At 45.3% G+C, this 22,283-nt stretch overlaps 1 protein-coding gene across 1 annotated transcript; it reads left to right on the top strand.

Moving 5' to 3' along the window:
- The first annotated feature begins 367 nt into the window (after nt 1-367).
- Nucleotides 368-19,889, top strand: LOC149872752 (glutathione S-transferase A4-like). The gene is made up of 7 exons (XM_090033619.1): nt 368-408; nt 9,294-9,399; nt 10,463-10,514; nt 13,827-13,959; nt 14,388-14,529; nt 16,386-16,517; nt 19,483-19,889. The coding sequence occupies exons 2-7, from the start codon at nt 9,313-9,315 to the stop codon at nt 19,606-19,608; spliced, it is 672 nt and encodes a 223-aa protein (XP_089889745.1). The 5' UTR covers nt 368-408; nt 9,294-9,312; the 3' UTR covers nt 19,609-19,889.
- The last annotated feature ends 2,394 nt before the right edge of the window (nt 19,890-22,283 follow it).

Raw genomic sequence — 22,283 nt, 5'->3', positions numbered from 1 at the left:
CTCTGACCTGAACTGGGTAACTCCAGCTATTAGCTGGAAAGGTTTGTCGGTCACTCTTCTATACATTTCCCCTGTTGCTGTGAAAGACCCTGTTAAACTGAACAAGCTGACTAAATGTTCAAAAAAAATACTGGAACTCATGGCACTCTGAATCAAATAAGCAAATTAAAAAATTAGAGAGATTTTTCAATTTTAGGTGTTACTTATAACAACCATAGATACAGCAGCACTTTCAGTTGGAAATGTAACTTTTAATTAGGGGGTGTCCCTTTTAACAGAAGTGGGGCAATTTTCTTTGTTTTGGGATATGGGAGGAGGCTCCCCAAGTGGAGGAGGAGCTTCAAAGGATCAAAACCTGAAGAGAGACTAGTCTAGTTAAGAAAACAAGGGAGCCAGGATCTGGAAAAGGTTAGTACTGAACTCTGCATTATTACATTCTTAACCTTGGTTGGCCTCGTTTCCTAACAAAACTATTGGTGGTATTGGAAACATTTTACTGTATTTTTAGTCTCTGTACTAAAGGTTGTCAAGTGCTGTTTGACTGTTGTTCACTGAGATGGGGGGTGCAGTATAAAGAATTTAGAAATGCATATATTGATAAGAAATGAACGGTGACAGTTTAGTGTTGCATGAGGAGTGCTGTGCACTGTTCAGCTGGGGAAGGAAGACAACAAGAGAGAAGGGGATTTTCAGAATTGAACATGACCTCCATCCTTGGAGGTTAAGACCTGGGTAGACAAAGCTTTAGCTGGGATGATCTAGTTGGGACTGGTCCTGCTTTGAGCAGGGGGATGAACTAGATGAATTCCTGAGGTGCCTTCCAACCCTAATTTGCTATGATTCTGTGCCAGCCTACAACCTTTTAGATCTGAGCATAAAAACTGGCTGATTTAGCCTGCTCTGAGCTTCAGTACTAAAACCTTCTGTCTCAGAAGATGTGCATCAAGTTTGAACCTGTTGCTAGTTTCTGTTGAATGCAGAGGATCTTACTTTGGAAATATTTGCTTTTTCCTGATCTTTGATTATCAAAATTGCTGCTACTGAAAACCACAAGAGAATTAGAGTTTATTGCAGAAAGGATGCTCAGGCTGGTATAGAGGGAAGGTGCTCGTTAAACAAAAACATTTAAAACACCTTCTATCAGGTTGCTCCTAATCCTGACAACAGCTATTTTTGACTGAAAGGTTCACAACTGAAAATGGGGAATCAAACTGTCTTCTCTGTTACAAGTATAAATTCAGAGTAAATTGATGCTGCTTTTCTGGATTAATTGAGGGTGGATTTGGTTCTCTCTGTGTGGTGTTAATCTGGGCAATCATCCATGTTACTACTTAGCTGTATAAAATGGTATTGGGAATTTTTCAACCTATTTGTTCCATCTGGGTGAACAGCACACAGCTCCTTGTGAGGATTGTACTTGGCATTTGAAAACACTTAACAGTGTCTCTGGCTTCCAGTGTTAGAGCGCTATCCCTATGAGCCCCTGTACATTATATATCATAGTCATGTGCCTTGAGATGATACAAAAGACCAGAAGTATTCAGAGAGTGTGATAACTTGTCATGCAGGACTGGCTCGCTGCTAGCTCAATGCAGATAATTGCACTCACAGCAATCACCAGACAACATTTACACAAAAACAACTAGACATGTAGGCATTAGCCTTCTTTTGTTTGGCAAGAGCTGCTTCAATTAATATGTTTTAATGAAACAGAGGTGGTGATTTTTCCTTTCTGTTTTCCTTGCACCTAGAGTATATTTATAGTTGGACTCTTGGTTTTGTTAATAAAATTACTTGACTCTTAGCAGAACTGCTTCAAGGTGCCTTGTCGGTTGATTTTTTTTTAAATCAGTTTTGGATGTAGCACCTTCAACTGTATGAGTTTATAAAAGGCTCTTTTGAGAGGGCATTTAGGTAAATGCCCTTAGTCTAGCTGCCTCTTCCTGACCCGCTAGGCAGACCACACCTATAGCATGCATTTTCAGGGCAAATCACATCCTTTGGGAACATATAGGCATTGAACTTCATTTTTCAGTAACAAAAGCCTGCGTGGATGTCTATGCTTAGAGAACATTCTAGGAGTGTTATGATGAGGGCACTTATGAAAGCGATCCACTGGTTCTAAATAAATGGCTTAACTCACCCTTTTGCATCAAGGCATGGTAAACAGCTTTCAGATATTATGGGTTACCCTTTCTCCCAATTTATGCTTAGTTTAAAATAGTGGGGTGATTTTATTTTTTGTCCTCTGGTTTCTGAGACAGTGTGGTAAAAGCAAGGTTACATTTTCAAGCTTTTCTTACCTGTCCTCAAAGCAAGAAACTGTTTTTTGTGGAATCTGAGGTTCTTGGGGAACAGCTTTATGAACACCACCACATCTGACCGAATTGGCCCCATTGCACTGTCAGTAACACGCAGCTAGGCCTTCTCCATCTACCAGTTCTCAGTGTGGCTGCCCCTGCTCCGTCATGAGACAATGCCTTGTTCCTGACAAGGGGCATTAGGTATTTGCAATCTCCTCACCCACCTCTGTGCTGGAGCTAAGCAACTGTGTGCACTAAATATGATTTCAGATAACCCCCTTTATATCTGAAGATGAATGGAATGGAATGCCTCATTTTGGCCTCCATTTATCTATGTCAGGTGTTGTCAACCCACGGTACGCATACCCTCAGGGGTACTCAGTAAGGTCTTTGGGGTACGCGCAGGTGGGTGGGTGGGGATGGAGCGTGCCCTGGGACGTGGCGGCAGTATCTCCCTGGTACATTCCCCTCTTACCTGGGAGAGGGGGAGGGGCATGCCAGGCACCGCTGGCCCCATGCAGCACATTGCAGTGCTTCCCTGCCTCCACCCCAGCTTGTTCTCCTGACTGGCCAATAGCCAATGGCTGGTGGTGGCCACTGCGTGTGAGCTCTCCCCTCATTTGGCCCCTCTCCCAGCACTACTGCTACACGCATCTCGGGAGGGCATGGGAGGCGTGTGCTCCTGGATTGGTACACGGGGCGGCACAGGGCACGCTGGGGCGGGGGCTGCACCTTCTTGGCGGGGGCTGGGTCAGGCAATGCTTGGGGTGGGTGGCAGCAGTACGGGGGGGGTGGAAGGGGTTATGGCAAATTCTGGAGTGGTGGCAGCCCCTCCCATAGCACCCCTGCCAATGCTGCTGCCCATCTAAGAACAGCCAGGCCCAACCCCCCATTGGGAAGAGGCTGGCGCTGCTGAGCCCCAGCCTGCCCCACATGCAGATCCAGGGGCATGTGGAAGTGGGGGCCTATGGGAGTGGAGCTATGGGTGTGGGGGTTGCATCCACTCCAGAATTCACCGTAGCCCCACCCAACCCTCTCCCAGTGCTGCTGCTACCTACCCTGAGTATAGCCTGACCCAGCCCCCACCGGCAAGACCCCAGTGCTGCCCTGGCCAAAGGCCACTCCATCCCATGCAGATCCAGGGGCACACCCCCCCATGCCCTCCCTGGGGTACACATAGTATTGGGAGCCTTTCCCCTCTCTCCTGCATGGCTCAGTCCCATGCTCTGCCCTGGCTGGACAACCCTTGCCCCTGCCCCACTCCATCCCACCACTGGGGCAGCCCAGCCTGCCCCACCCCACTCCACCCCTCCCCATGCAGATCTGGGGGCACACGGCCCCCATGCCTATCTGAGGTGTGCACAGTGGCGGGAGCCGTCCCCCCTCACCACACAGCCCAGATTTTCATAGATTTCATAGATATTAGGGCTGGAAGGGACCCCAGAGGATCATTGAGTTCAGCCCCCTGCCTCAGGGGCAGGAAGTCAGCAGGGATCATAGGATCCCAGCAAGATAAGCATCCAAATGTGTCTCAAAGGCGTTCAAAGTAGGTGCTTGAATCACCTCCGGTGGCAGTCTATTCCAAACCTTGGGGGCTCGGACAGTAAAGAAGTTCTTCCACTAGGTCCAACAAGGCATCCCCCCTGGTGGGGCTGTGCACCTCCTGGGTTAGATGGAGGTCCTGCACTCTGGCCAAGAACCTATGTGAGCGTTCAGACCTGGCTGACTGCTCTTCCCAGCAGATGTCCGGGAAATTCAGGTCCCCCATGACAACTACATCCTTAGCCTTCACTAGCTCTGTGAGCTGACCCAAGAATTCCTGGTCAAGCTCTTCACCCTGGTTGGGAGGTCTGTAGTAGACTCCCACCATTAAGTCCCTTTCCCCTCAACTGCCTTGTACTCTAACCCAAAGCACTTCAGAGTGCCCCTCCCCTGGCTTCTTGCTAATTAATGAGGATGTGTATTCCTCCTTAATATAGAGCGCCACGCCCCCACCCCTCTTTCCTATCCTGTCCCTCCTGTACAGCCTATAGCCCTTGACATTGACCGCCCAATCATGCGTTTCATCCCACCACATTTCCATAATCCCCGCTATGTCTGGGCTGGTGTCAGCCAGCAGGAGGGTGAGTTCCTCCTGCTTGTTGCCCATACTATGAGCATTTGTGTAGAGGCATTTGAGGCCTCCTGTGGGTGTGTGTACTGACCCCCTAGTCCCAACGTTACCCTGGCCCCTCTCTCTTACCTGTTTGATTGCTTCGCTCGTCGGTCTGGGCTGTAGTTGTGGGTGCTGTTTGGTCTGGCCTAGTGCTGGCCATGGGTGATGACCTGGTGAGGGGGCTGCGAGTGCTCGACCACCTGGGCGACAGCGATCATCGCCTGCTGGAATTCACCATCCAGTGCAAGGTGGCAAAGGCATGCAGTAAGGCAGCGGCCCTAGATTTTAGGAGGGCAGACTTCAACAAGCTAAGGAGGATAGTTGGAGAAGTGCTGAGGTCCCGGGGGGGAGGGGAGCCAGGTGTCCAAGGAGAGTGGTCGCTCCTTAAGGAGATGATCCTCCAAACCCAAAGGAAGGTAATCCCAACGAGGATCAAAGGGAGCAGGAGAGCACACAAGCCTCTGTGGCTCACCAAAAGAATCCGGGAATGTCTCCTTGCTAAAAAGGAGGCTTATACCCAGTAGAAAGAAGGGGTCATCACCAGGGAGGGCTATTCTGTAGTTGCTCAGGGATGTACGGGGGCAGTTAGGAAGGCCAAGGCAGAGATGGAACTGGGACTAGCTTCCCAGATTAAGGACAATAAGAAGTCGTTCTTTAAATACGTTGGGGGTAAAAAGAAGGTCCCGGGTAATGTGGGGCCCTTGCAGGATGACATGGGTAACTTGGTCGTCACACCAGATGGCAAAGCTAACATGTTTAACGATTTCTTTGCCTCCGTCTTCCTAAGTAGGGACCAGAACAGCCACCTCCCTGCAGGGCCCCCCTCGGGCCCCGGGGGAGGCAAACCTGGGCCACGGGTTAGCGAGGATTTAGTTAGGGAGCTTCTGGAGGGGTTGGACATATTCAAGTCAGCCGGTCCGGATGATCTCCACCCTAGAGTTCTAAAGGAAATGGCTGGGGTCATTGCAAGTCCCCTGGCACAACTTTATGAGCACTCGTGGTGCTCTGGTGAGGTACCGGAGGACTGGAAGAGGGCCAATGTGGTCCCCATCTTCAAAAAAGGCAGGAAGGAGGACCCGGAAAACTATAGGCCGGTTAGTCTCACCTTGATCCTAGGCAAGCTGTTTGAGAAAATTATGCTGGCACACATCCAGGAGGGGCCAGCAGGAGACTGCATGCTTAGGGGCAACCAACATGGGTTCATCAGTGGAAGGTCCTGTCAGACCAACCTGGTGGCCTTTTACAATCAGATCACCAGATCGTTAGATGCAGGGGTAGCAGTGGATATAATCTTCCTGGACTTCTGGAAGGCTTTTGACACTGTCTCTCACCCTGTTCTCATTAAGAAACTGGGGGGCTGTGGTGTAGACACCCACACAGTCAAATGGGTCGCCAACTGGCTGGAGGGCTGCACCCAGAGGGTGGTAGTGGATGGGTCTTTCTCAACCTGGAAAGACGTGGGCAGTGGGGTTCTGCAGGGCTCGGTCCTCGGGCCCGCACTGTTCAACATCTTCATCAGCGATTTGGATGAGGGGGTAAAAAGCACCCTGTTCAAATTTGCTGATGACACTAAGATGTGGGGGGACGTGGGTACATTGGATGGATGCAACAGGCTACAATCAGACCTCGACAGGTTACAAGGGTGGGCGGACGAGAATAGGATGGGTTTCAACACAGACAAGTGCCAGGTGATGCACCTCGGGAGGAACAACCGGCACCATGCCTACAGGTTGGGGAACTCCCCTCTTATCAGCACGGAGGCAGAAAGGGATCTGGGGGTCATCATTGACTCCAAGATGAACATGGGCCGGCAGTGTGGAGAGGCAGTAAGGAAGGCCAACCGCACCTTGCCATGCATCCACAGATGCATCTTGAGGAGGTCCAAGGAGGTGATCCTCCCCCTCTATGCGGCACTGGTCAGGCCGCAGCTGGAGTATTGCATCCAATTCTGGGCGCCGCACTTCAAGAGGGATGTGGACAGCATGGAGAGGGTCCAGAGGAGGGCCACTCGTATGATCAGGGGACAACAGGGCAGGCCTTATGAGGACAGGCTGCAGGACCTGAACCTGTTCAGCCTCCAAAAGAGAAGGCTGAGGGGGGATCTTGTGGCCTGTTATAAACTAGTCAGGGGGGACCAGCAGGCATTGGGGAAGTCACTGTTTCCCCGAGCACTGCCAGGAGTGACCAGGAATAATGGTCACAAGCTGGAAGAAGGTATATTTAGGTTAGATATCAGGAGGCGCTACTTCACGGTCAGGGCGGCTAGGGTCTGGAACCAGCTTCCAAGAGAAGTGGTGCAGGCTCCTACCCTGGGGGTGTTTAAGAGGAGGTTAGATGAACATCTTGGTGGGGTCATTTGACCCCAGTATTGTTTCCTGCCATGGCAGGGTGTCGGACTAGATGATCTGCTCAGGTCCCTTCCGACCCTACAAACTATGAAACTATGAAACTTATATCCAGCCCAAATCAGTCGCAGAGGAGTTTGTGACCATTTGATGTTGTCATCCCTTGGGGCACTCTGGTGAACAGACATTCCCTCAGATCCTGATAAGCACCCCTGATAACTTATAGGTGGCCACCAGATCACCCCTGAGCCTGCGCTTTTCCAGGCTGAAGAGTCCCATGCCTCTCAGCCTCTCGTCATAAGGTCTGTTTTCCTGACCCATGATCATGTGCGTGACTCTTCTCTGGACTCTCTCAAGCTTCTCCACATCCTTTTTTGAATTGTGGAGCCCAAAACTGGATGCAGTGCTCCAGCTGCAGCCTCACCAAGGCCAAGTACAATGGGAGAATGATGTCCTGGGATTTGCTTGAGAAGCATCTATGGATGCAAGCCAGCATTTTTCTCGCTTTACTAGCTGCAGCATCACACTGAAAGCTCATGTTCATCTTGTGGTCAATCATGGCCCCCAAGTCCTTTTCATCCATAGTGCTAGCCAGCATAGCACTGCCAAGCCTATAAGCATGGTGCAGGTTTTTCTTCCCAAGGTGGAGAACATTGCATTTTTCGGTGTTGAACATCATCAGGTTCTCATCTGTCCATTTCATGAGCCTGTCAAGATCTGCCTGGATCACCCTCCTGTCCTCAGGTGTGGATGCTTTACCCCAGAGTTTGGTGTTGGTCAACTTGGCCAGCCCACTTCTGATACCAATGTCTACATCATTGATGAAGATGTTGAAAAGTATAGGCCCTAGGAACAGGGCCTTGAGGAACCCCACTGGTCACAGCACACCAGATGAGCCAGTCATGGCTCCATCCCGCACCTTACCCCCCCCAGCTGTGCAGCACCTGCCCCAGACCTGCTCCCTCCTGAACTGCAGGGGCCTCAATCTTCCCCTCTCCCTAAAAACAAGAAAAAAATGCAAGGGGGTAAAGGAGGTGAACCTCAGAAGGGGTACACTTATTAAAAAGGTTGAAAACCCCTGATCTGTGTCATTTCGCTTCAAGATGTGTGTTATTTTCTCCCCACTCCACCTGCAAATGATTTTATCCCAGCAAAAGCCTCTAATATAAGGCAGCTATACACATGCCAGACACATGCCCTTGTGCGTGCTAATTAGCATGTCGGAGCAGATTCGATTATTTGAATTTGCTGGAGTGCGCTAATTAATATGCTCCAGCAGCCTTGGCATTCTATGTATTCAGCATCTCTGCTTCAGAATGGTGCTGGGGGTGGTTTAACTAAAGCCCATCAAACAAGCTTTAGTTAAAGCACCCCCACTGCCTTTTGAAGCACAGAGATGCTGAATACATGAGGCACTGCAAGCATTTTAATTAGAACAGTTCCCAAGAGCTGCTGTAAAGTGCCCTTTCCTACCTCCCCCCACAGCATATGTAAAGACACCCTAGACACAGCTGTCCCAGGATCAACATGCTTTTTCTGCTGTAGCCTCTTTCTACACTGGCAAAAGCAGTCTACCAATATAAATTGCAACCACAGCAAACCATTTCTAATTTGATCAGTTAACTGTGTCTCACCTAAAGGCAAGGCATTAGTAGGTGTGTCTCAGCAAAATCATTCTGCGGTTTCTCTGACAGGTTTTATGGCTGGCAACTCCCACAACGGCATTTTCTCCCCTTGAGGCTCTTAGTGCATGGGATCCTTATTCACAGCTCCTTATCCTATTATAAGACTTAAACTCTTTTAAAAATAAAGATAAAGTTTGCAAGTAGGCAACCTATTTTTTTTAAATCAGCAGAAGGATACAATCAGCTGCAGAATTAGAGCAATTATAGGTAACCCAACAGATAGCTCAAGGAGAAATCTTTATGTGAGAGAGTTTTGAAAATACAGGACATAACTATACTAAAGGAAATAGTTAAAAACCTTGGGTTCTTCTTATCTTATTCAGTTCTTTCCTTTCCATGTCTTGCCTTTTCTCCTTCTTTCTCTCCGGCTGCCTTTTCTCCTTCTTTCTCTCCGGCTGCTTCTTCCCTCTGAACAAAGAGCAGACATTTTTGACAAAGGGTTCTGTGGCATGCTAGTATGGTGCAAAAAATTATACTTTATCAGTATGAGATCTGGCCCAGGGAGTCAGATCTCTGGTCTGTACTGCTCCCTTGGGTCCAGGAATTTGGTTGTGGGAGAGCACTGGCAATTAACAGTGTCACCTCTCCCCATTGCCTAATTTCCAAGTTCCATGTGGTGGGAATCCACCTGTGGATTGTATCTAGCTCATGTACTGACCTGGCACTGCTCATCCAGCCTGTGGGGCCAAATGGTTGGGCACGCTGCATGAGTCTGACACACATACCCTATCCCACTCCTCTCCCCAAAAATCTTTGTTTACACTGACATTTGAGAATCGTTCTTCTTTGCTTAATGTTTGTTCAGGAATCTGAAACGTGGGAGCATGTCAGGGAAACCTAAACTTACATACTTCAATGGGAGAGGTCGAATGGAATCAGTACGGTGGCTTTTGGCAGCAGCTGGTGTGGAGGTTAGTCTGCACTGTGATCCTCCAATTGGACATTCTATATAACACAGGCCCATGGAAAAAAGTTACTCCAGACTGACTGAAAGGGTTGTTCATGCTCTGAATCATTAATGATCAACCAAACATTTGTATATATAACAGCTGGCTCTCAAATCCTGGCCATGGTAGTCACTTTGGCCAGTAGGTTGAATGTAGGTATCATTGGCCATGTCTACATGGTGGACTGCATAGTTGTTACTGTGCAGTCATTTAGTACTTGCTTTTGCAAATACTGTACTAAATAACTGTGTAGTAACCAGTGTTACTGTGTAGTACCATCACTGTATGGGTTTTTTCCGATGTTACTGTGCAGTAGCTGCTTACTACTGAGCAATATATATCATCACCGCATGGTTAGTGCCTGGCAACGTTACTGTACAGTAGCAACTAGCTACTGCATAGTAGCTCATTGCTACTGTGCAGTAGCGTCTTGTGTAGATGTGCCCATTCAGTACATTATTTTTAATGGTTAAAGTTCAGGATGGGCAATGCCAGTGGAGTTTGAGGTTTTATAAACCCCTTTAGCAATTCAGAGAGCATTACAAAATTCAGAAATTAGCTTGAGTTTCCACTCTTATAAAGATACCTTCAGGTCATGGCACTAACATCCCAGTTATAATGTACATGTGATACAGGATGTAGCTGACTCCTTGTTTTCCAGCATGAGTTCGAAGGGAATCACTTGTTTCCCTTGCTCCTCTGATATATACTGATATGATATGTCTGCCTGTACTTAGCTTATTTATGGGACATCATACAGAAAGAGCAGAGGTTAACCACATTTGTTCCTTTAGACCCTGACCTGTGCTGGGAGACTGGGCCCAGAATCTGGGGACCAGGAAGGGCAATACTGTACTTTCCCTGCTCAGCAGGAGAAAACCATTGAGAAGGTGGCTCACTGCCTTTTAATTATTGTGCTATGGTTGATATACTGCTCTGTTTTGCCATGTGATCATGAGGTGGTCATGTGCTAACAGTCTATTTGGAATGTAATATTGTAATGCATTTCGTCTCTTTTGTTTTCTAGTTTGAGGAGGTTTTTTTGGAAACAAGAGAGCAGTATCTCAAGTTAATTCAAGGTAAGACTTAAGCTTCCATGCTTGGTCAAGGAGGATGACCTTCCAGATAGAATGGCACCATGCTTTGGTCAAGGGAATATGATAGCTGTGCTTCCCTGCTAGAACCTCCAAACAAGCTCAAGATCCATTTGTAGCAAGACCTCAGGCATATCTAAATGAGATCCTTCATATGGTAGTTTGCCTTTTTCTAAGTAACTGGCTAGTAGCACTGGGGATTTGGGTGGGTCACAGGCTCAACCTGAGTCAGCAATGTGTAAGATGCAGGCAGTAATGGTACTAGCGTACTTGGCATTGGTTAGGCCTCATCAGTGGTATGGTGACAGTTCTGGGCTCAGGGTTTAAGAAGGCTATGGAGAAATTGACAGTTTCCAGAGGCAGGTGATAGAAATGATAAAGGGGTTGGAAGGTAAGCTTAACAAGGAATGGTTGAGAGACCTAGGCCTGTTTAGCTTGGAGAAAAAGAGATTGGTGGTGGGGGATGACAGCACTTTGCAAATATTTGAAAGGGTGCAATAAAGTAGGCCGTAGCCTACGGAAGCTCATTCCTCTCTGGACGAGTTGGTCTATAAAGTGCCATCCTGCCCTTCTACCTCCTACTGTGGGCTGGTGGCTGAACACCCCTGACCTAAGGTTTTAGCTGTGTGATCAAAAAGGTAGGGCTGAGTTTAGAGCTGTTGTGTAAAAAAAAGTGACAAGAATGGCAAGGGTTTAATGTGCATGTCTAGTGAAAGGGCCAAGTTAAAGTTGATGCCTGGGTTACTAGCCCTGTAGAGAGCACATGGTATATAGGGAACTCTGAGCTAGTTTCTTCAAAGCACTGGAAGCAACACAGCTCAGGTGGAAAACCTCATTAACATGGCTATACTGCTTCCAGTGGCTGCACTGTTCAGGTTTCCCTATCTGATCTGTATTGTGCTGTATAGAGCCTAGGAGGATGGTGATGACATCTCTGGTGAGGAGCAGAGGGGAGGGCTTGTTGAGATGGATCAAGAAATCAATGTTTTATGTAGATCTGGGGATGGTAACTGGACATTTATGAAAAGACGTCGGAAAGGCAAGCTAAGATACTAAATTGATTGAAAAGAGGTAGCTTAGCAGCAAAGAGGGAGATTTATGAGTCTGCAGTTTAGAAGAGACTCTGTATTATGTAGGCCTCCTCCACATGTATGTGCAGGTGGGGCTGGACTGGTATAAACCTGTGCTTAATCCTCTCATTTTTTTCTCATAATGCAACAGCAAGTTTTGTCTTGTACACCATTAGTAAATAAAAAGATGTTTGATTTCTGTTTGTACTGTATATTGTGTTTGGACCTGATCTGTAGTTGTTCTACTGAGGAGGGTGGATGCAATAGGTATTATTTGAGAAGGAAATAAATGAATGCTCTTGGAAGAGTGTCTCAGTAATCTCCCACAGTTCAAGACTGATTCTTGCTTGAATGCCCTGGGCTAAAACGGTATAATTCATTGCAATGGGCACATACTAGTTGAGGTGATGATCTGGGAAATCTGCTAAACACAAATTTCACTAAGATTTATGAACTGTCAGTGTCATTCTGACATGCTTATGTATCTCTTTCTGTGCCCTGCTTCACTTGCATGAATAGATTGATTGCTAAGATCAGTCAGCACCTGAATGAATCTAGCCTGGGGAGAAGAAAAGAGTGGAACTGCACCAGAGTTAGTCCTTAGACCAACATGGCTACAACCAACACCTACCACAGCTACAGCCACTCACTGGGGGTTGGGGCTTTATAGAAAAGCGATTTTTCCAGCAGCAGAGAAATGATTAGGTGTTAATGCTGATTTTAAAACCATACAGCCTGCAGGAGTCAGAAGGCCCTCAAAGGAAATTGAGGGAAGACTCTGCCTAAAAAACGAGTTAGATATCACAGCATTTAGCTTTCCAACACCTGACTTTTAGTTGCTTAGTTGCTAGAGTAGGCAACAACAGGAGATAGAAAAGTGGGAGCAGCAGCAACTGCATGTCAGGGGCTGAATCAAGACTCCAGAGCCACCTACTCCACATGCACACATGTGCCCAAGTTGCACTAGAACCTTTTGATTCTCGATTGCCCTTGTCAGCTATTCTTGGACCCATAGAAAACAATCATCCTCAACGGCGAGAGAATGCAGATGACTAGAGTAGAAACCAGAACACTGCTACCTAGGGGCACTTTTACACATGCTCTGGTGGGAGAGGGGGGCACTTTAATTACCGCGGTGCTCAGAGTCGCTCTAATTAAAGCACCCCAGTGTCTTGTGTATCAGCATCCCCGCACTTAAAAATGGTGGTGAGGGTGCTTGAACTAGCTCGTCTGACAAGCTTTAGTTCAAGCACCCCTGTTGCCGTTTTTAAACATGGGGACACCGATACACAAGATGCAGGAGGCTGCTGGAGCACACTAATTACCATTCTCCAGCAGACTCGATTAATCAAGTCTGCTCCAACACACTTTAATTACAGCGCATTGGACTAGCCCTCCTGTTCGTGTATAGATACCATCTATGCTTGGGTCCCTTTCCAGTCCCTGGCTTCTTCTAGAGGCCTCAGAATATGGTCTAAACCATCAGCATGGGGAGGGCTGCATAAAACTAGCCAGAAGGGGCTCTTTTGTGGCCTGCAGAAAGATTCCTCCATTCACACAAGATTAACAGCCTGAAACCGTCTCCTGAAGGCTGATGATTGCTTCCTTTCTTGCAAGAATAGAAGCAAAGATTCCTTTTCAAACAGGATTCCTCAGAAACTGAAGACACCTTACTTCTACACAAGTGTTTACTGAAAATGAATTTGGATGCTAATTTTTCATAATTTACTATGCTGTGAAACTAAACAACTGTTTAATATGCAACAGCTGCAGAACCTTTTTATCTTAGGTTAATTAAATATTATAAGTGCTGTGAGCAGAGGAAAATAGACAGAATGTCCTGTTAAATCCAAGATGTATTTATAGCAAATGCAGTATATTAGGACGTATAATAACAAATGTCTCATTGGGCCTAATCCTGCACTAAATTAAATCAGGAGTTTTTGCTTCTTTGAGGACAGTTTTTTGCTTCTTTGTTGCACTCTTCCTGGCAGGAAACATCTGTAATCATGGGTTCATAAAGTGTAAATTTATTATTCTAGAGGTTAGCTGCAGAGTAGCTGAGATTAATCTTTTCCACAACATGAATTTTACTGCATCAAATGTTAGTGTTCTGGGAGAAATCAAAGATCTTCTAAAATACAATAGGAAATGGACTAAAAGCTAAGACTTTTTTTTTAGTTCCATTTTGACTAAGTAACAATACACTGAACTTTCTTTTCTAAAGATGGAGACCTCCTGTTTGATCAAGTTCCACTGGTGGATATTGATGGGATGAAGATGGTGCAGACCAGAGCCATTCTCAGCTACATAGCAGGGAAACACAACCTCTATGGGAAGGACCTGAAGGAGCGAGCCTTGTAGCGTAACCCCTCCTTTTGATTATAAAACTGTAATGAACATTGGGGGGGTGGGGACGGGGAGGAAAGGGAAGGGTGTCTGAATCAAAGATCTTCGAATCCACTCCCCTACAGGCAGGATTCATTATTCCTAAACTGTCACAGTCAAATATCTACTCTTGCAGATCTCCAGTGAATGAGATTCTACAACTTTCTGAGGCAATCCTGTACCATTGACGTACTGTTCTTTAAGAGTTGGTCTTTAAGGTTTTCATGAAATTTGATCTACAGCTGCTTAGCTGAAGTTTAATACTATTTCCTCCTATGCTGCCACTTACAGTGAACAAGACAGATTATATAAAGTTGTTATTTGTAAACAGTTACATTTCATCAGTTGCTTGAAATATCTGATCTAATTCATACGTGTTCTTTTCTTTCCCCCACCACAGCATTGACACATATGTGGAAGGAACAACGGACCTCATGCAAATGATCTTAACACTTCCTTTCTCTCTGCCTGAGGCAAAAGAAAAGAATCTTCCCTTAATCATTGAGAAAGCCAAAAACCGATACTTCCCAGCCTATGAAAAGGTAAATGAGAATGAAGTAATGGCACTGTAATGACTGCAGAAACGTACAGGGGAGGCACTAGTCCAAATACTTGTGTGTGAAATTAACTATTTTCAGTTTAAAGCCAGGAAATGGAATAACCCCAATTTTAGAGAGATACCTGGGAAAGAAGTAGCCCCGTAATTGAGAGGGGTAAACATACAAAGCGGACTGCAAATGATTTAGTCTGGTAGCTGCAGCTGAAATTAGTGGGAATTACACAGCTAAATCCCAGTTTGCTTTCCTGTCCAATCATCTGCTTCAAGAAACAGGCATATAGGCTTAGGCTAGGATTTTCCCAAGCACAGAGTACAAGCATAATTATGCTCATGTTTAAATTAGTAGTAAAACTCCTTGGAATTCAGTGGAAGCCAGTGGAAAATCCACAGACCCCTGACCTTGTGATGTGCTCAGTATCTAGCCAGCTAGTTAAAGATAGTGGGACTGAGGGAATCTGAGGAATCCTTGAATTTAAAGACTCTTGAATTGTTTGAATATTCAGGTGAAATTTTCAACATAACAAAAATAAGTAAGCTACCCATTGCCCTGAGATTTTTCAAGTCCTTTGGTTACTTAAAAAAAAAAATCCTCATTTAGGGCTTCCAGTGAAGTCAGTAACAATATTTTCATTGACTTCAATGGAAGAAAGACCATACTAGAATCCTTCTTTATACTAAGGTAAACCATACAATGGCAGCTTTTATTGTAGAGACAGGTTATAATGTACTCACAAGATAAAGGACTACCTCTGTATTCATTGCTCATGCATTTTGTGGGTAAATACTCTATTGACACATAGATCTGATTCAGGATTACTAAGGGTATTGCAAACACTATCCCTAAAATTATAACATTTCAGTGATGTGGAGCCTTTTCAAGCTGCAAACCTTCAGTTCTATGAAGTCATTTACAGGTGAAAATATTGAGATGTAAGTCTTCCTCAGTGTACTCTTACGTCTCCACCACTATAATATTTGAAAACCTTCTACAAAACACGCAAGAACTGATAAAAGTTATATTAGTTTCACTGCTTACTTTATGTTTTCACTAAAATATATGTATGAACATGACACTGAATTTTTGCCTAGAGAGAAATGGTTAATGCTCAGTCATGTTCAGAGCATATTTCATTTAATTGAACATTTTCAGTACAAGAATGAAAAATAATATACAAAGATAAACTTCCCAAATGTAAAGAAAAATAAAAAACATACTTTTTGAAGATGTCTTTTCCAAAACTAAAACAAAATAGATCCTTATCAACCACACAATTAACATTTTTCATTTTATAATGTCTGTAGTATTAAATCTCCTTTGGATGGAAAACAGTAATATGCTGATGAACCTCATGGAATTCTCCATAAATTAAATTAAGTAATTTCCATATGCCAAACAAGTCTGATGGCCATTTGAATTTAAAAATTAAAATCTCATTTTCTAGGGTGTCTCTGGTTCAACTATAACCATCACTTGGCCATTTATATGTTTCCTGATATCCATAATCCCTACGCCTCCTATTTCTTAGCTAATACAAATATTTTACTTCAGTGTGCATCTATGTTTCAGTCACCAGAGATTTCCACTGTTAATAGAAACAAAAAAAGCTTTTAGTCTGTTAAGTACAAACATTTCAATTAGTGCTAAGGTTTTGTATTTTAATAGTGGGCATGTCAGGAGTACTAACATGACATAGGAGCATAAGTCCCAAACAGTCACTGTGTCACTTTTGAAATCCCATGCAAAAGTTTCTTCCAAAGAGTATGACCTTGTAATTCTTTATGTTCAGTTAACTGTATTTCCAGTTGTACCTATAATGTGTATTGCCTTGTATTCTATAGGTTTTGAAACAGCATGGCCAGGGGTTTCTTGTTGGTAACCAGCTCAGTTGGGCAGATGTACACCTGCTTGAAGCTATTCTAATGGTAGAAGAGAAAGATCCCACTGTGCTTTCTGAGTTTCCTCTGTTACAGGTATTTCTCCTATTAAAGTTCAATGACCTTGCCTTGAACAAAGACTTCCAGATGCTCATTTCAAAGGACACCTGGGCTGGTTCTGATCTCATCTGGAAACACTACTGCAGGGGTTTTCAACCTTTTTTAATAAGCATACCCCCAGCAGCTGGGCGGGGTGGGGAGGTGCCGTGTGGCCGGATGCAGAGCAGCAGCAGCTCAGGGTGGTGGGTGGTGGTGGCACCAGCTGCTGTGTGCAACCTTCTCCCCCACATCCAGCGAGCTGTGCAGCACCTGTGCGGCTTGCAGAGGGGTGCTGCTGCCCTTCTGTATTTTTGTATCATCCCAGTGAAGCCCGGATATGGTTGTCCTTCAAGAGTTACCCCAGGATAAATATTAAATCTTGTTAGGGTTAGGGTGATATAATTTAGATTAGAATTACCCCCAGTATGTTTTCTGTGGCTTATTTTACAGTAGGGTTTAACCTCAGTAGAGTTAATGACATAATCCTTAATACTCGAAGCTTAATATGACTTAATATTATGGCTTTCCCAGGGAGGTGGTGCTCTCCCTACCATGGGGGTCTTCAAGAGGAGACTTGACAAGCATCTAGCTGGGGTTGTCTGACCCCAGCACTCTTTCCTGTCCAGGGCAGGGGATCGGACTCGATGACCTACTGAGGTCCCTTTTGACCCTAATATCTATGAACCTATCTATGAATAACTAAGGGTGAGATTCTTGGGGTTCCTCTGCATATACTGCAGTATCAGACAGTGCAGCTGTGTTGCATTTCTGTTCTGGAGTTGGACCAGGGATCAGAGGGTCTCCATATATACTGCAGGCTGTAGAGCCAAGGGCAAGCAGGCCTGAGGGAGGGTCTACATAAATTGCACATAGCAAAGATCTACTGGCCTCAGATGTTCTCTGATGGGAAGAAGCAGGCTAAGTTCACTGGTAATGCAGCAGCTGGGTGCCAATTAATTCAGACTGGGTTGCAGATGCTGTTCCTGTGCACATTTTCTTGCTCCCTCAGGCTGTGTAGTCTAAGTACTTTACCTGAAATCCAAAGCAAACAATTACACAACTAACCATAATAATTCCAAGTTTGTAACTGGCTAGCTTTAAATCTAAGCATCTCCAGTGTAAGCCTGAAATGAGATGCATCATTCTATTATATTGTACTTCAAAGTGGAATGAGGCAGTCCTACCAGCACAGCTGCAGCCAGGCATTTTGGTGCCCAGTGTTGGTCATCTACAGAGCACCCCCTTATGCACTACTACTTAATTACTTCCATTTGACTGGTGCAAGGGCATCTGGTGCTAGTACCACACTACTGCCTATCAGAGACTTTTGTCCACATGGTTACCAGGCCATGAATTACAAGGGTAATCCCCAACCACCAAGTGGAGAAGTATTCTCTGGAATCAATGCTTACTGCATCCCAACTTTTAAACATCTTTTTTCATGTCCTGTCACCTCTGGTTAACCTTCTAAAGGAAGGAAGGGAGACAGACTGAGTCAGCAAGTGTTTAATTCTGAAGCCAGATGAGAATGTAGGGTGCAGACAGAAGTGCAGCTCCATGTTGTAACTGAGAACACTTTGCAGGAAGTGTTTCTGAATTATAATGATGCCCTGGACCAAACAGAAGTTCACTGTTGGTCCCAGCGGGGAGAGGAATCTAGGTGCTGGCTGTAGCCTGCAGCCCATTTCCCCTAGTAATGGCCCTTTCTCCCTGCGAGGCTGCAAAGTTTTCAGAATAGGAGTGGGGGAAAGAGAGCTTATTCTAGGGATTACCCAGCCAGTGCTGAAGGGTGGGGTTGAGTGAATTGGAGCTCCCTCACCTTGGGCTCCAATACACCCGCCCCAGACCCCCAGACCAAACTTCCTCTGCTTCCTTTCCCCCCCTCCCATGCTGAAAACAGCAACAGGCTGGCAGGCAGGCAGACAGAAGCTGCAGAAGACATTCTGTTTTGAAATGGCTTCATCTGACCCTTCATGCAGTGGGGGGGTCAGATTTTCACTTGATTGGCCAAAGTTGAAGCAGTCTGCAGCCATGAACTTGTGTTTGGTCACAGCTATAGATCACCTTCTGTGGCTAGATTGGGTAAAAACTGTCACTTCTGTCTGTGCCCCTTGGGCATTTTATACACATGCTCCAGGTGTGTGGGTGGGGGTGCTTTAATTGGAGTGGATCCAAGAGCCTCTCCGATTAAAGCATCCAGAGCATCACGTGTATCAGTTGAAAAAATGGTGGCGGGGCACTTTTAATGAGCTTTAGTTAAAGTGCCCCTATGCTGATACACATGATGCTGGAGTCTGCTGGAGTGCAGTAATTACCAGCATTATATTAATTGATTAATCAAGTCTGCTCCAACATGCTATAATTACAGCACACTGGAACAACCTCTTTGCATGTGTATAGGCACCCCCTGTGATCAAAATTGCTCACCTAAACTTAGTGACTTCCATATGCTTGAAATTTGCATTAGATTCAGCCTTGGAAAAGGTGTTCTACTAGGAATTTTCAGGGTATTTCTACCTTCTAGACAGAATGGGAACATTAACTCTGGATAGGGCTGATAGATAACCATGTTGTCTTTGCAGGTGTACACAATATGGCAATTAAAATGCCTACACCAAGCCAGCTCACATCATTAGTGGTAGCAATGAAAAAGGAGTTTTAAAATTCAGATTTCCAAACTGCCTGTAACATTCCATTTATCTTCAGCCTCAGAAGTTTGAGAGCTGCTCCTTCTCTGGTTGATAAGAGCAAAAGCCTACTGGAGCCAGTGGGCCCTGCTAAAAGAAAGAAATGGATTTTCCTTTTCTGAATGCCAAGATAATAGGATCTCCTATATCAGTGGAGGTGAAGCAGCTCTTCTACTTCTATAATGAGCTGTGTTTCTTCAAAATCAATGTGTTGGCTTTATCTGTTTAAGCTGTTGTAAGTTATTTTCTTACTTCTGCATTGTTTCTCATTTTAGGGTTTTAAAACAAGAATAAGCAACATGCCAACAATTAAGAAATTCCTGCAGCCTGGAAGTCAGAGGAAACCCCAGCCTGATGACAAATATGTGGCAACTGTGATGAAAATTTTAAAGGAAGGCTAAATGCCAAGTTCTATCCTCTGGGAACATTTAGAAGTGGATAGGTGGCTTACCACTGACATTAAAAATAATTGCAACCCAGTGATCTAAAACCTTCTGATTAATCTTTGTACTCTGATTCCAGTTTGTTTTAATACATGCTAAGTTCCTGATAAAATGTTGAAATAAAAGATTGGTTAGGAGCAGTGACTGTATATGCATATTCCTGTCCATTTGGAGAGAGGTATTGCAGGCACCATCAGAATATAAATTACAAGAAAGAGTTACAAAATGGTATTAGAAGCTGAACTCTGGGACTGAGTCAGGAAGCAATGAGGTTTGTGCCCCCAAAGGACCTCACTTATACATGTAGTACAGCTGTAGTGTATGAAATGATCTAATAAACAACAGGCCAGAACAGTCTCTGATGTACAGCAGTGTTGCGTAAAGCAATCCCAGAACCTGACCCCTCACAGGATGATGGGGCACTGCAGTAATCTTGCCTCAGTTTTTCTCTTATCCTAAGTGATTCTTTCACCATCAGCCTAGTTCATTTGCTGAAGTGATTATCCCTTCTGAGGTATCAAAGAAAAAAACAAGTCTTGTACCCCAATCTCAAACTAGATACAACTTTCCTTCTCAGGGGTCTGTTTCTTCTTCTGCCTCTCTTCTGGCATAACCTTTCCCTTAGTCTCTGATTCATCTCCCTCCTGGGCTCTCCTCAGTGTCTCTATCATCTTCCTTGTTACAGGGGTCCCTTCAAACCCATGTATGATTCACAGATTGTGGGGCTGGAAGGGACCTTGCAGATCATCGGGCCCAGCCCCACACCCACCCCTGCTCTAGGCAGAAAGACAACTGGGGTTAGGTGACCCCAACAAGGTGACTGTCCAGTCTCCTCTTGAAAACCTCCAGGGTAGGTTTCTTCCCTGGAGGGAGTTTATTCCACAGTCTGGACACCCTGAGTTTTTCCTGGTCTTAAGCCTGAAACAGTCTTCCAGGAGTTTGTATCAACTGGTCCTGGTCTTCCTCAGGGGTGCCCTAGTGAACAGTTATTCACCAAGCTCCTGATGCACTTTTCTGATATAGCAGTAAACCACTATCAAGTCCCCTCTCAATCTTCTCTTCTTTAGGCTAAAGAGGCCCAGGTCCCTCAGCTTTTCCTCGTATGGCTTTTCTTGCAAGTCCCTGATCATACTGGTGACTCTTCTCTGGACCCTTTCAAGTTTCGCCACATCATTGAAGTGCAGCACCCAGAACTGGATGCAGTACTCTAACTGAGTACAGTGGGAGTATCACTTCCTTAGTTTTATGTCAGTATAGGGGCGAACAATTCACTGTCCAGTGCAGGTTGCTGGTCTAAAGCAGTGGTTCTCAACCTTTTTTGTACCAGGACCCATTTGTAAAAATCAATGGCCAGTCCCAACCCAGTGCCCCTCACTCCTGGCCCACTGGCCCCAGTCCCGCAGTGTGTGGGGCAGGAAGTGGGTGTGTGGGGCGGGGGGGGCAAGTAACCCCTTGCAGGTTGGAACTCTGCCAGCCTGAAAAGGAAACACCACAGTTCTCCATGTTTTTTCTTTATAGGAGAGTCCATTTTTAAAGTTTGTTTCTGACCCTTTCATATATTCTTGCAGGGTCATGATACACGGGTTGAGAAATGCTGGTCTAAAGAATCCTGTACAGTTGGGCTCTCTGTCTATAACTGAAACCCTTCTTACTTTTGCTGCTGCTTATATTGAACACAAGTCTGACATTTCTGGAGAGTCCTTTCTCTTGGCTACTTCCCAGCTTCACTTGCTGGAATAAATGTCTTCTTCCTTCAAGCTGCACAGGATAGCCAGTACCCTGCCTGGAACTATGCTACAGAGCCAGCTGGCTTCTCCTCCCTACAGGATTCTGCTTTACTCTAGGGATGTCCTGTCTTGTAGTTATCTCCTGCCTCTGTGGTCTCCCTCCCTAAATGACACTACACCTGTTTTCCCATCAGGCCTGTCTTTAGTCACCCAAAGATAGAGCCACAAAAGGAGGTAAGCAATTTTCTCTTGTCTCCCTGCCAATTTAGACACCAAACTCCAAAATGTAAACCCTCCAAATGCCTGCTCTGTTGCTGCTGCTTAACCCTGAAACTGCCTAATTTTTCACCAGCCAAAGGCACCTCAGAGTACATCTAAGCATGTTCTGAATAAGACCAGCATGCTGCCGAAGAGAAAGTCCTGTTTATTCTGTTCATTGTGTCAGCACCTTGACTCACAAATCTGTAGTGTAAATGACCTGGAGTGGTGCTGAGTCTGTCCTGGCATCATCCTGTTGAATTAAAAAAAATCGTGGTTCGTTTCTCGGGAGGTGGAAAAAAACTTTCAGCTACAGACACACTTCATTAGCAACACAAAAGATATATATTTGCAAATAGGGTCAGAGGGAGAAGACAAAAGATCAAATCCCTCTGCCCCCGAGCACAATCATTAGCAGGCTTTTATCCCCCCTCTCCTGACCACGTGTGTAGAAGGAGGAATTTTTACAACTCATTTCCGGTTCATACAAACATATATGTAAACATGTCGCTTCATACGTCCCATGTGCATTATAATTAACTACTTAAGTATGCGGGGCGGGTAGGCTTAATATGCATTAGGCTATCACGCGTGCGTAGATGGGACCCAAGGTTACTCAAGGTTCAACCTGAAGGCAAAAATGGCATT

The sequence above is a fragment of the Crocodylus siamensis genome, chromosome 1 (genome assembly GCF_052110815.1).
Source record: "Crocodylus siamensis isolate JL-2025a chromosome 1, ASM5211081v1, whole genome shotgun sequence".
NCBI lineage: Eukaryota > Metazoa > Chordata > Crocodylia > Crocodylidae > Crocodylus > Crocodylus siamensis.
Note: the sequence above shows the minus strand (reverse complement) of the source record. Positions and strands in the feature narration are given on the sequence as shown.